A 13,771-nucleotide genomic window follows, 5' to 3' on the forward strand; every position below is an offset into this window, starting at 1 on the left:
ATATTGTTTCATAGCAGATGGTACCATTACCCCCATGGTGTAACTTGCAGGATCAGTAAGGCACAATTATCCAGGATAAAGACAATGTCACTAAGCAATCATTTCTTCTTATTGTACAATGGTCCAAAGGTTGGCCCCCAACCTTCACCCCCAGCTTCCTGCCCCGACCATCACCCCCAGCTTCCGGCCCCGACCATCTCCCCCAGCTTCCTGCCTCTGGCCCGAGGAGCAGATGAATAGTTGACGTCCGGGGCGTTGTTTGACATGAAACTCTACTGGGGCACAGGCCCCTATTCATTTCTTTTGTGCTGCGCACAATGCACTACTCGGCTATAGAAACTCCCCTAGCGCGCTAACATGGATTCTGCATTCATCGTTTTGTGTTTTTGTTTAAACTACTTTTTAATTTGCAAGCGTTGATTGGGACACTGCGATAATTTTTTTCTGGGATTATCAGTCTAAATGAATGCACTGACTAATAAAGTAAATTGTTCAAACTCAAAATTTGATTTTACTGGGGCACAGCAGATTTATACTGAGGCACGTGCCCCAGTAAAAAGGGTCTAACGACGCCCTGGCTGACGTCCACATCCGCTGTGTGACATCATCCCTTTCCTTGCCATCATCATCCCCTTGAGGACGATTTCACTGACACACTTTGTTGAGTCAGACGTATTCTGCAGACGACACAGAGCTATCTTGTGTTTGATCCATCTGAGGTCTGAAAGCAAGAAAACCTACCAACACTGCCATACTGTCGACAGCCTCACAATCTCCAGATATGATGAGCCCATATATGACTCAGTCAAGCCACATTAAGCTAATGTTCTCATTGGCTGAATGTCACGTGTAGCCGTTAGACAAGATCCAGCTGAGACATCTGCATGTTCTTAATATGTGAGCACTTACTGACACTGGGATCCAACAAGCGTTTGGTAACTAACCCATTTTCTCGAACCAAGAGGCTGACCAGACAGGAACAGCAGTGGGGTGTCATTACTCACGACCCTTTTACAGCGAAGGACGAGGCTGCGTGCATGTTAGATTCTGTCACAACCTTTCGTAGGCCTGGGCTCCAATATAGTTCACCCTTAAGTCAGGGAACATCCTTGGTTGGCGTAGGCTGGTGGTTCTTTGTTCATCTTTGATGGAACAGCAGCATGGCACGGTGGAAATATGTTGGGAAGTTGCAGTTGTGTCGGTCCATATTGAACATCAAGTGCTGGGATGTTGGTTACCTCGTTGGAAAAGCATAATTGAATATCACATGATGTTTTCTGTCAAAAGATATCAGTCCAGCTGATTTACAATGAGATTGGAACAGGGCAAAACATTTCCGAATACAATGTCCTCAACATTGAGATCAAAGTAGCCTACTCTCTTTATTAAAGAAACATCCATTCTTGTGAGTAGCATCTAAAAAGGAAAGCTTCAAAAAGAGAAACATCAATGCCTGAATATCCTTTCGGGCAAATGCATCAATATCCCTGTACTTAAATAGCATGTAATAAAAGAAATATTTACGGGTCAAGACACCAGTTCAAATAGACAAAGGCATTGTGGGGATGTAATCCTTTCAATGGTTTATTTACATCATGTCAAGTCACTTGTTGTTTACATCAAATAGCAAGTGAGGGAAAACAAGTGAGGTTTTTTCAGGTTATATGCCCTGACCACCCCCCACATGCTCCCCACAAAACGATATTGTGCATTTAAGAAAGTTTCTAGCTTTCTCTATATCTGTCTCTCTATCTCTTTCTCTACAGGTCCCAGTGAACTGGATCTGAGTCTATTGGGAGACAACAGCAACCTTGCAGATGTCGCCTGTAAATACGACGAGCCGGTGAGTCTGTATTTTGCTTCGTTCCTCTCCTCCTTCATGTGTCCCTTCCTCCACAGTCGCCTTCCTCTCTTTACTCATTTCCTCCAAGATCACCCAACACAGTTTACCTCTTTCATTTGATTAAATGTGCCATCATGATCTTGGATTTCACATAGCTCGCTAACCTAATAATAAATCTTTATCCTGTTCACGAAGACATAATGTTCGTTTGAGACTCGCGGGTACAGCCACAATCAAATGTCACATTGGCATTTGAATCACCATCATTACAGTGCAAAGTTTTCTACTTTCTCAGTAGGAAGCCCACCTCCTCATTTTCTTTTACAAAATGACTGTCAAAAAATAATGAAAATCTTCAAATTATCAGTTTGAAAAGGAGGAGGGCCTAGATTGAGCAGCCAAATTTGAAAGGTCAAATGAATCAGCCATTGCATGACGCTGGTGTTCGTAAACAAGAATGGGGTGGAGGGTCATTTGACCTGCATTCAGCAAAGATTATTAATCCTCTGAGCTCTCCTTTTCTCAGAAGCCTTCTGGAATGTTCTAAATCCATAACCTCTACCTTGTTCTCCTGAGTCACCCTTCTCTCCTTTCTTTTCTTTACGTTTAAGTCTTTCTACAGTAGTTTGAGGTCAGTTTGACCATATGCCCTAATAAGTGAAGATTAAGGATGTTTCTGCCAAGTAGGAGTTAATGAGACACACTCTCCCTCCTGTATGCTAATCTGTGGTACCTTGCTCCAGGATTCTTTTTTCCTTCCTTCCTTCTTTTCTTCCTCGCCACATCTTCCTTCTTTATTTCATACAGGCTCTTTTTCTATGTTCTATTTTCTTGCCCTCTTCCCATTCCGCCTTCTGAAAGCTTGTATCTGGAGACCACATCCAGTGTGTGTCATCCACAGAGGGGAGATTAGAAACGGAAATGAAATAGAGTGTCTGACCTGTGAAACCCACCGAGCTGCCACATCAAATCCTCTACCGTTAATGCTCTCAAGATCCCCTCCCCCATGTCGGGTCTTCACTATCTGTCTCTGAACATTCTGTCCGTCTGCATGGACGTTACCCGGGCGGCGCTGCGGAGCTCTATCAGAGCACGGCAGAGACAATCCCACCGGACCCTGTCTCTGTGCCCGGGCCATGATGTCACCATGTGCGTTCTGGAATGGAATCAGATGTGGGGTTTGTGGAGATGCTGTGCGCGTGTCTTCCCACCTCTTCTCCCTGGACCGCGAGCCAACAGCAGCCTGTGGACAGCAGGCTCCCTCCCCACAGAGCAGCTCCCCACTCCTCACTCTCTCTCTCTAACTGTCACTCACGAAAGGAGTCTGTGGCGCTCTGAAAGAATGGAGTACCCCAGCACACAAAGCTAACCGTTGTCCTGTCACGGTGGACGTCAATGAACAATTTTGCATGGGCATTTTTTTTTTACATAGAAATTCCTAGTATTTATACTGGGCGAGCCTTGGTAAGGGTGAGCCGTTTGATGATGTTGAGCCAGTACCTTGCTTGTGCAGCTGATGTCTTGGTAGCTAGCAGTGTAAATCGGTTTTCACATGGACTGTTAATCATGTCTGGCACATACTGTGGCTCTCTCCAGATGGGGACCCTTACCTCTGCACACCAGGTGGCCCTGCATCATTATGCTAGGTTCATGAGAATGTCACAAACCTGACGTGCGGTGACACAAACTGGTTGTAAGGGGAGCTTTCTGTTTCCAGAAGGCTTTCATGAGAAGCTATTTTGGAAAGGCATGCAAAACCTCTGACATAAGTCATTGAGTCATATCATTTAAATCATAGTTATCAAATAGTTAAATTTTAACTCGCTAATGTACCACAATGTAGGTTTCATACCCGTGAAGGGTGTTGCAGAGGCGGTAAAGTAACTGTTGGTCTTGTGGAGAACAAATCAGGATGTGCTACTGTCACTCCAGCAGTGTTTTCTTGCTAAGCGAGCGTCTATCCGCTGGCTGAGGCCTGGCTCACAATTCAGGCTAGACTCTGAGGCATTCTGCCTTGCTGAGGGTGGGGCCAGAGGACTAGCAAAGTCCTGACCTGGCATTGTAGCACACATCAAGTCTGTTCCAGTGTTCTTCCCCTTCAGGCCCTACACAAGTTTTCACTATATTACACTGTCTGTCTGCCTGTTCGTCCATTTGTCTGGCTGTTTGCCTGTGTCTTTGTGCCCTCGCTTTAGCTTTGTCGCGCTACTTGAGCAAATGAAAGCTGTTCATTCGTATTCATTTCTCTGAGTGATCTCATATTAGAGCCTGTTAGCAAGGTGTGCCCAAGTTCCATGCCAGAGTAATGCTTTTGTGTACCGCAGAGCACCTGACCATTTCCTCCATACTTGACTGAGTGAAAGACAATTAAGTGCTTGAGTCGAGAGGTTTGAATGTAATATCCGCAGAGGCAGGGCCATGCTTATTTGATTAGTTCAAACAGATGACTCACCGAAGCCCGATATAAAGGACCTGTTGCGTATGAAAGGTATAACTTTCTCTTCCAAGGTAGTTGGCTGCTCACAATGTTGTCTTCACAGTTTGTTAAACACGTGTGAACCGTAAGTGGGTTTATTTTGGGGCGCACGCGTGGGAGTGTGTCTATGGTCCCATGTGTTCACTTGTGTTGTGGTGTGCGTACATGTGCAGTGTTATGTTGATGAATTGGTGTTTGGCTCCAATGCAAATCTGGTCCCGTCACTGTAAGCGTCGATGTGTGGTTGGACACTCCGGAGCTAGTTTGTGTGTGCTACCTCCATGTGCAGGCCGTGCTGCATGCTGCGGAAGGGTGTTGGATTGTTGGTATGCAGGCTCCCTGCTGTGTTGGCATCTCTTCTATCCTTCTTTCTCTCTCTCTCTTTCTCCCTGGCTCTCTCAATCTTTCTCTGGACCTATATCACTCTCTGTCTCTCTGTGACTCATTGGACCAGCTGGTGGGCCCACATGACAGGTTGTCTCATCGCTGGCGCCCCAGTCTGTGCCACCACTCCCCCACACTGACCGGAGTCCACAGTATCTCCACTAAACGCTGCGACCCAACTGTAACTTCGCTCAACGCTTTTCCACAAATCTCTAACTCTATTAAGACTCTACTCTGCCACTGCATCAAACTCAACTGAAACTCTACTCCATAAACCCATTGTACGTGCTGAACCTCGACCACAGCCCCACAGGACAGCCAGCCATTAAAGCCCCTAACCCTGGCAGCTGATCGTTCTGGACAACTGCTGTGATCGGTGTCAGACAGATGGATTTGTCAGGAGTTAGACGAGGCCCTCCAGGAGACCAACCCCTCTTTGATTTCCTGTCTTTCTTCTCACAGTCTATTTAGCACTTTGACACTGAGGGCATTTGTTTTAGCCTTGCGCCTCTCGACTGTTCCAGCGTGAGCAGGACTGCCCTGAGGAAACCCCAATTTGTTGAATCCGGGGCTCTTTAGCTCAAGTGACTAAAGTGGGATTGCCCCAGGTCCTACTGTGCTGCTTGTCTAAGCCTGGCTGTGATGGAGGCTGCAGGGAGGGAGTTGGACCAGGGCTTTGCTGCAGGTGCTCCTGCTGGCGGCGGGGTCATGGAGGCGAGACGCCCTGTCAGACAGGCCGCGGGGAGGGCCATTAGTGTCAATCTGAGATCATTGTCACAGCAGTGGGTGAGGCACTCTCTATAAAAGTCAAGGACGTCACACAAACAAGTGAGACACAGACAAAGACTTTGGCTAACAGGGAGTACATTCAACATGATGTTGGGTATTGTTTTTTGTTGTTCTGATCAGACTTGCAGTGACATGTGAAAGGTGTTGATACATTTGACCATGTCTTAAAGATGCAGTTCAGAATTGGGCAGAACATTGTATATGATCCAGAATGGGGTTTATTGATCTAAAACGTAACTTTATACTTTAAATGGTGTACTGTGGCTCCTCTACTTATTATGGTGTACTCTGGCTCCTCTATACTCTATATAGTCTGCTCTGTGGCTCTGTTCTCTATACTCTATCTTAAGCTACATGGGCCTCTACCCTCCCACTCTGTCTTAGTTCTGAGTTGAGTCACTTTTGTTGTGACTGTAATGAGGAGACAGACAGGCCTGGGGGTTAGCCTGGTTTGTTTATCCCCCTTTTTATGTTTTTACTGAATAAGATACTGAAATCTCCTCCTCGTTCCTTTCTCCCATCGATAGGCTGAAGAGGAAGAGATGGGGTATGCTGAAGGATGTACAGAGAGTGAGTACTTAAGTGTGTGTGCGTGTGTGTGGGAGGGTTGGGGACATGCTGTTGAAAATGCACCCTAATGCTGCCAGCATACAATATGTACTAAATGACAGGGGCATAAACATGCATCGTTTTCATCTTGGAAACTCTTCGACTTATTTAACACAGAATCCAGTCACGAGGTAATCCAAACATCCAATCAAATACCAACATCTCATCGTGATTCGAACGCAGACCGTGACATCTAGTGATTCCTCCCTCAGGTGGGGTAGTTAGCAGCCATAGTATTGACAGACCGTGACATCTAGTGATTCCTCCCTCAGGTGGGGTAGTTAGCAGCCATAGTATTGACAGACCGTGACATCTAGTGATTCCTCCCTCAGGTGGGGTAGTTAGCAGCCATAGTATTGACAGACCGTGACATCTAGTGATTCCTCCCTCAGGTGGGGTAGTTAGCAGCCATAGTATTGACAGTGCTGTTTCGGTTGTGTTTGACCTCCCTGTCGGCATGCGTGATGTTTATCTCCTGACGCCTTATCTGGGCTCAGCTCTGCATGAGCCTTTTGATCCAGCCAGAGAATGAAGACAGGTAGAACCCAATTAGTACCAACGACAAAGAAGGAAAATGGCCTCAGTAGCTTCTGACCCCGACACACGGACGAGGCGGCTGTGTTAGGCCATGTTCGTGGGCTCGGCAGAGAGAGCGTGTTGAATATACCCCATCTGATTGTGTCCTCTTCTCTCCTCTGAATCGTAGGTTATTCTACAGAGCGAAAGAAACCAAAAGTCATCTTCATGATGGGTATGTATATACAACAACTGTCAGCCAAAGGTGCTCTTCTATGAACACAAACAAGGCATGTTGCATGCATGTACGAGCAAATCCTTAAACACACAGTAGGGGTTCAACAAGCCCCTGTTTTTGCCACTCACGTCTCCCCTACAGGGAGTCAGTCATGCGTCTGTCTGGCCTCATTCTCTCTGTCTCTACGGCACACACTGGCTTTTCCAACACGCAGTCAAATTAACAGAATTATTGATGGATGGTTGGTTGTTGCTTATGTGTTCTTGCGATTTCTAGGAGAGAAATATTCAGAGATAGAATTCCAGAATGTGTTGATAAGACTTGAGCGGATAGTCCACTGTAGAGAAGAGTGATTCCTCTTTCAAACCTTTTGAACAGAGACACCAGGCAGATGTATGAAGACATGGTCATAAGAAACAACCTCTCTGCCTCAGGCTTTTAGCTTTTTCTCACCACCAGTTCCAACTATGGTGTGAAAGTGTGTTTGTGTGTGTGTTGTGTCAATGGTGTGCGTGTCTGTTGTGCATTCACGCGTACGCTTGATAGTGCGTGTGGGTTAGACAAAAAATTGGTCAGAGAGAAGTCTAGCATGGTTTCTATGCACCCCCCCCCCCCCTACTCCAATTAGCCGATAGAGCGAGAGACGGATTGGACATGGGAGATGATAGGATGTGAGGGGTGTGGAATGTATGGAATAATGACAGTTTCCATTTCACTATTACTTCACTATGTATCACTAATAACCCTATTTATTATTTGGCTTCTAAATCTGCGACGTAAGCCAACAAATGTGTGACGTGCGTCATGCTTACGCGTTGAGTCTGTGTGTTAGAAAGAGAAATCAAAGGAGCCAATCCATGGGGACAGCATTGTGTCCATGAAAAACACAGCACAGGGCCAAGGCTACTGAAAGCCGTCTTCCTTTCTGAGATTAATTCACATGGGGTGAGTTCTCACAGTTGGGTCTTTCCACTGATCTTCCTGTAACTAAACTCTTATCGCAGAATCTCCTCACCGGACCAGACACTCATTTGTTCATGATCATTTCTAGACCGTAAAGCTTCAAAACGTGTTTCAAAGGGTTTGGATCATGACACTCAGTATCGCACACTCTCAATTCAGTTCCCTTCATTGGTCCCGAAAGAAATTCAACTGAAGCAGGTTAGGTGCCAGATTTTCACCACACGGTGCCACACAGAACATTTAGGCCACATGTGATCCCCTGGACACAGATGGTGTGTCGGGGATCCATGTCCTGTCTCCTGGTGAGCTGTCACAAGTCTCTGGATGGGGCATCCTACCTGTCATCTCTCTGAGCCTGCGAAAAAACAAACAGGACTGCTGTCAAAGACATGCACTCCCCGTGTCTATTTTTGGGCGGCGTATAACCTGGCTTCACCGTATTACGAGGCCCTCTGAAATGCAGATGAGAGCGATGGCAGGCCGTCGGCAGAGAGAACGAGAGATAGAGGGGGAGAGAGTGACAGAGAGCAGGTTGAAAGCGGATGCCTCCTTCCGTCGCTCTCTATCGCTTTCTTTTAGTCCCAGTTGCTTTTTCCCCTCATCTATTTTCAGCCTCTCCCTCACCCTCTCTCATCTCTCAGTTACACTTTCTGCCGTGTTCCGTCTTTCTCTCTTTCTCTCTCAGCCCCTCTCCCTCCCTCTATTTCTCTGTCTGTCTTTCTCTCTCTCTCTTTCTGATTCTCCATCTGTCACCTTGGCTCTTGTCAAGGACAGTACTGCATGTGATTACCATGTGTTGGGATGCTGTGCGGTTTCCAGAGCAGCACCTTGACACACGGGTTGCATGTGGCAGCTTTGTTATCCACTTCCACTAGAATCCTCATGTACTCCCGGCATTACTAACGGCTCAGGAACCATTGACTATAAATGGGAACATTTATCTCATTTTCCACATCCTGTCACAGTTGTGTGGAAAGGTGCTACAGTACAGGTGCACATTAACCTGGAGGGTTTTACAGTGTGCAACTGATTAGTCAGAATAGCCATCATGAACACAATGCTTTCTGAGCATGTACTTTATGTTGATTAGAATAATTCTTGACAGTTGCTTGTCAAGGGGGGAAATTGACATTTCTAAATCAAACCAGTTACGCACCATTCATCTTGAGTGGCTTTGCCCAGGGATTATAAAATTGTAAAAATCTTGTGCCGTGATTCTTACAGGGAGAGTCTCTTTACCTCAAATCTAAAATACTCTTTCCTCTCATTTGTCATTTGTTTGGCGCTTGTAAGCACCCCAAGACCAGCCCATTGTAGTTCCGTTATATTCATGAAAAGGCAGACATCTCTCCAACTGATATCTCCAAAACGTGGCTACTCCTAGGGTCTTTAATGGCTACCACTAGATGGATAAATAACAAGAATGGAGAATCACAAGTTCAATGGAATCTATGAAGACCAACGTGTCATATCGGTTGCGTTCGCAGTGTTCATACATCTGGGGAAAACGCTGCGGAGGCATCCAGAGTTTTCCAGTTTTCTCCGTCTGCCTACTTTTACAGACAAATATCCCTAGAGTTACAGAGTTTGATACATTTGGCCCCTGGACTTCAGGACATGTATAGGCTCTTGTAATTATGAATCCCCCCACTCCCATTTCACAACAAAAGGATATTCAGATAATTTAATTAGCTTCTAAAAAAACTACACTTCCATAGCAGAGGAGGACTTTGTAAGTTATTTAATAAAACAAATTCTTGACTGCGATATGTGTTGAAGTTCAGATATCAGCCTTGGATGTAATCTGTGACTTTGCTGGGGGTGGAAGGTGGTCGTTTTCTGCTGGCTGGATAAGCAAGTGTGTGTGTGTGGGGGTGTGGGTGTGTTTGTGTAGATGTGTGGGCATGTGTTTAGGTCTGTGTGTATGAAAGTCGGTGTGTGTAGGCGTGTGCCTGTGTGGGACGATGTGCGTGCAGGTGTGTGTCGACGTGTGTGTTTGCAGTCTTTTCTGCCAGTAGTGGTCGCTAGGTAGCAGAAGGAACCATGGGAACATTTGATGAACATCTGTGATAACGTGGGTGATCACATTCCAGCAGCACTGCACTTCTCCTCCAACACCTCCGTCTCATGTTCTTTTTCCTACTTCCTCCTTCCCTCTCACACCTCCCACTTGAGTTTTCTCTCAGTCATCAGCCAGTCAACTGTTTCTCTGCTCTATGTCTCTTTCTCATATCCTGCAAGGTCTCTCCCCCTGTGTCTTCTCTCTTTGTCTCCCCCTATTCTGTCCACTTGTCACCCTGTCCTTTCCTGCGTGAGCGATAGTCACTCTGATGTCTGTGCTTCGATGTATTGATCTTTCTCCTGACTCTTTCTGAACTCTGTGTGGCGTGTGAACGCGGGCTTGTTCGAATGTGGACGCGTGGGTGGGTGTGTGTGTGCACGCGTGCCTGCTCATTTGTGGGTGTGTGTGTGGGGTTGCGTTTGGTGCGTAGGTGGGCCCGGTTCTGGCAAGGCTCTCCAGAGTGAGAGGCTGGAGGAGAGGCTGGGCCTGCGTCGTGTCTCTCCGGGAGACGTGCTCTGCAGCGAGCTGCAGTCCCACAGCGAGAGGGGCCGCCGCCTCCGAGACGCCCTGGAGAGAGGAGAGACGCTGCCTGAGGTCAGACACCTTCCTTCCCTTCACTGCGCTACACACACAAAGCCGAGGCTTGGTTTGAGTTCACAAATGACAATCGTGGAATCAAACGAGGTGACCTTGAATGCGTTGGGATTCCCAACGTTATAGACACACACACACACACAGACATGCACACGTTATGTTTTCCAACACACACCCTCACATGCACAACCAGATACCAACACATTGAGACGCATTCATTCATGTCCGCTGTTATCTCGAAACAAGTGACAGCTGAACTAGAAACGGTATCCAAAAATGACACCCCCACAGCTCAGATAGGACAAATAAGCAAGACTGGCTCAGTGAACAGCTTCTGCTCTATGCTCCTCTGCCAATCCTGCATCAACAAACTAAATGACTCTCACCACGCTCAGGGTGTAACTAGTCATAAAGAGATAACAACAGTGTTTCTTGCTTCCGTCCTCTTCTGAGCCAGTTGCCATGGACACCTTGCGGCATCCCTTTTTAATGTAAGTGGCCTGTTCTAAATGTCAGTGGCATTTCCCATCAAAGGCCTCCCAGACGACCATGCGACATGCCCCTCACATTCTCCCCGGTTCAAAGAGGGAACGTGTCGGATCCTGTCGGTGCACAAACCTGCCCTTAAGTACAGTCCCATTTGAACCGTGTTGTCTAGAGCTTTCATGGGAAGCAAACAGGAGCACATTTGCCATCAAGATGATGCTCATCAGTGAGGATCCAGCAGCAGGCCAGAGCTCTGCTCTGCTCTCTGCTGTAGCTCTCACAGCCTGTCACAGTCCCCTTATGTCCACTGTCTGGGGTTTAAGCTATTGCCAAAGGCTTTTTGTGTGTGTGTGTGTGTGTGTGTGTTTGTTTGTGTGTGTGTGTGTTTGTGTGAGAAGATAGATAAACACTCCAGTTTCCCACATGGGGTCATTGGCAGGACAGTTCTCCAGGATTAGACAAGGTCACGTTCACTAACATCACCCCCCCAAGACCTTCTCCTCAGGGCTAGCCGGCGAGGTTCACTTGTAAGCAACATAGACCAGGAATGGAGATACTCAAGAGATTGATTTGATCAAATGTTACAGAACTGTTGCCTAGCAACACAGATGTGAAGGGAGACGTGAAATATTCTCGGCGAAATATATCCCAATGCTAGCCTGTTGAGATTCTTTCAGATGGTGCTCATATACCATGCTATCTGTGATCTGTCATTGGTTTTGTCACACTTTGGATTCCAATTGTCATGTAGAATCTCTGGATACGTGGCAAAACAAGAAGCCCCGATTTTTACTGTGTGTGTGTGTGTGTGTGCGTGCTGCTTAGGACACTCTGCTGGAGCTTCTGTGTGAGGCGGTGGCGTCGGCCCAGCGACAGGGGCGGGGCCTCCTGATCAACGGCTTCCCTCGAGACGTCCGCCAGGCACTGGAGTATGAGGCCGAGGTCAGCACTCCGGGGGGGGGGGGAGGAGAGAGAAGATCTAGGATGGTGGAAGAGAGAGAGAGAGAAGAGAGACCGGGTGGTGGAGGGGGGGGGGGGGGCAGGAGGGGTGGTGGGGGGGTGATAAAACCACTCTCCTGTGAGCTGAGAGTCTTTGTGTGTACACTTATGGTGCCAGGCGTCACATTAGTGAATAGGCCTGGGAATTTCCCCCCATGTTGTTCAATAAAGAGCGCGTGCGCGTGTGTGTTGTGTGTGTGTGTGTGTGTGTTCAGATGGGGGAGCCCTCTCTGGTGTTGCTGCTGGAGTGTTCCTCCGACACCATGGCCTCCAGGCTGCAGTGTCGGGCCCGCTCCACCTCAGGGCTGGGCTTCCACCCGGACAGGGAGAGGGACAGAGACAGAGACGGCTACTCTCACAGGAGGGTGGACAGCTACTACACTGACTCCCAGCCCGTGGCCTCTCACTATGAACACAGGAAACTCCTACACAAGGTGAGGGGCTGTATGTGTGTGTGTGTGTGTGCTCACGCCACAAGTGTGCGTTCACGCAACATGTGCCCGTAAATGAAATGCCAAAAGAGAATATGTCAATTGAAATGAGAACGGAACAGAACAGAGTCACACCATGCTTTTATGATAACATTAAAGTATCATTAAGTATAATTGTGTGTCAGTTTGTCTTGAACTTTTGATTGTATTTGTGTCAGCGACTGTGCTTTTGTGTGTTTAGATTGATGCTGAGAGGATGCCAGAGGAGGTGTTTTCCCAGATCTGCCAGGCCATGGATTCCTGTTAGAGGCTCTAGACCGTCTAGAACCTTCGCCACACCCCCCTACAGGCCTGGATGTTTAACTACGCTATCTCACCCCTGCAGACTGATCCCTTTGTACCAGCCCAGTCTTAGACCCAGTTCAGAGACTCACTTAACACAGACACATGCTCAACGCATGTTTCATTCAATGTCTTAAAAATCCCCACCTGCACTATCAGTGTCTTTGACAGTAACAAAACCCTTTGTGACACAAAACCAAAGTATTTTGGCTGTCAGGGAAACAACTTACTGTCCATACAGTACGATTGTTTTGTTCTTTTACAGTGATTTCAGTGATACTTGCTGCCAACTTCAGCCCCAGATGGAGAGACGTGTGACCAGGGAAATATGATCGTTCAGATGAAGTGCTGTGTTCCCCAAGTATGAAAACAGGGTTCCCCACTCTGCTGCCGTGCAAGCGTCAGCCAGCTAGTGGACAGGGGTGTGTGTGTGTGTGCTCATGCTCCCGTGCACAGAATGTGTTATATTGTAGCAAGCATGCAAAGTTTACAATCAAGCTTATTGCCTTTTGTGTTTAATTTAATGCAATGATATGAAATTAAAGTGTTTCATCTGTATCTTGCTGACCGCAGGCTTCTCATTTGGGACAGTGTCATCTATTTGCGTGTCAAGTCCAATATTTAACGTTCAATAAAGACAGTTTATTTGGTAAATTGGTCTCGAGTTTTTTCTGGAATATAACTACAGATGATCGACCAAGATTTCAGATCCTGTCAGTTTGCTAAAGTTTTTGTTGTTGAAAAAACACCTTTTTCTTTGTGACATGGCTGAGGGTTGACTTAAACCGTCAGTCGGTCCAAGGGATCTCATCCTATTCATCCGCGCAAGTCTGTAAGCACACATCAAATAGCAATAACCGTAGTGTAAATCTTGCTATTCATTTTTCAGAGGTTAAATCATAATTTGAAAAGAATTTGTGGCAGAGGATGAAGAGGACATGAGGATCATGCAACACTATTGCTTTTAAGAGCACTAGCTTGCTGTTAGACATGCTCAGATTGTGCCGCTGCCACACTGTGCTGAAGTGTGTCAGTGTGA

At 46.9% G+C, this 13,771-nt stretch overlaps 1 protein-coding gene across 1 annotated transcript in view; it reads left to right on the forward strand.

The window, feature by feature from the left end:
- The window catches only part of ak5 (adenylate kinase 5), a 30,508-nt gene extending 17,145 nt beyond the window's left edge, over positions 1-13,363 (forward strand). The window contains exons 8-14 of the mRNA XM_047028325.1: positions 1,767-1,843; positions 6,020-6,062; positions 6,808-6,852; positions 10,311-10,474; positions 11,786-11,902; positions 12,175-12,393; positions 12,632-13,363. Coding sequence (XP_046884281.1) covers positions 1,767-1,843; positions 6,020-6,062; positions 6,808-6,852; positions 10,311-10,474; positions 11,786-11,902; positions 12,175-12,393; positions 12,632-12,697 — 731 coding nt within the window. The 3' untranslated portion in view covers positions 12,698-13,363. The remainder of the gene's footprint in view (positions 1-1,766; positions 1,844-6,019; positions 6,063-6,807; positions 6,853-10,310; positions 10,475-11,785; positions 11,903-12,174; positions 12,394-12,631) is intronic.
- Positions 13,364-13,771: the final 408 nt, after the last annotated feature.

Source organism: Hypomesus transpacificus, chromosome 10 (assembly GCF_021917145.1).
Source record: "Hypomesus transpacificus isolate Combined female chromosome 10, fHypTra1, whole genome shotgun sequence".
In the NCBI taxonomy this organism is placed as follows: domain Eukaryota; kingdom Metazoa; phylum Chordata; class Actinopteri; order Osmeriformes; family Osmeridae; genus Hypomesus; species Hypomesus transpacificus.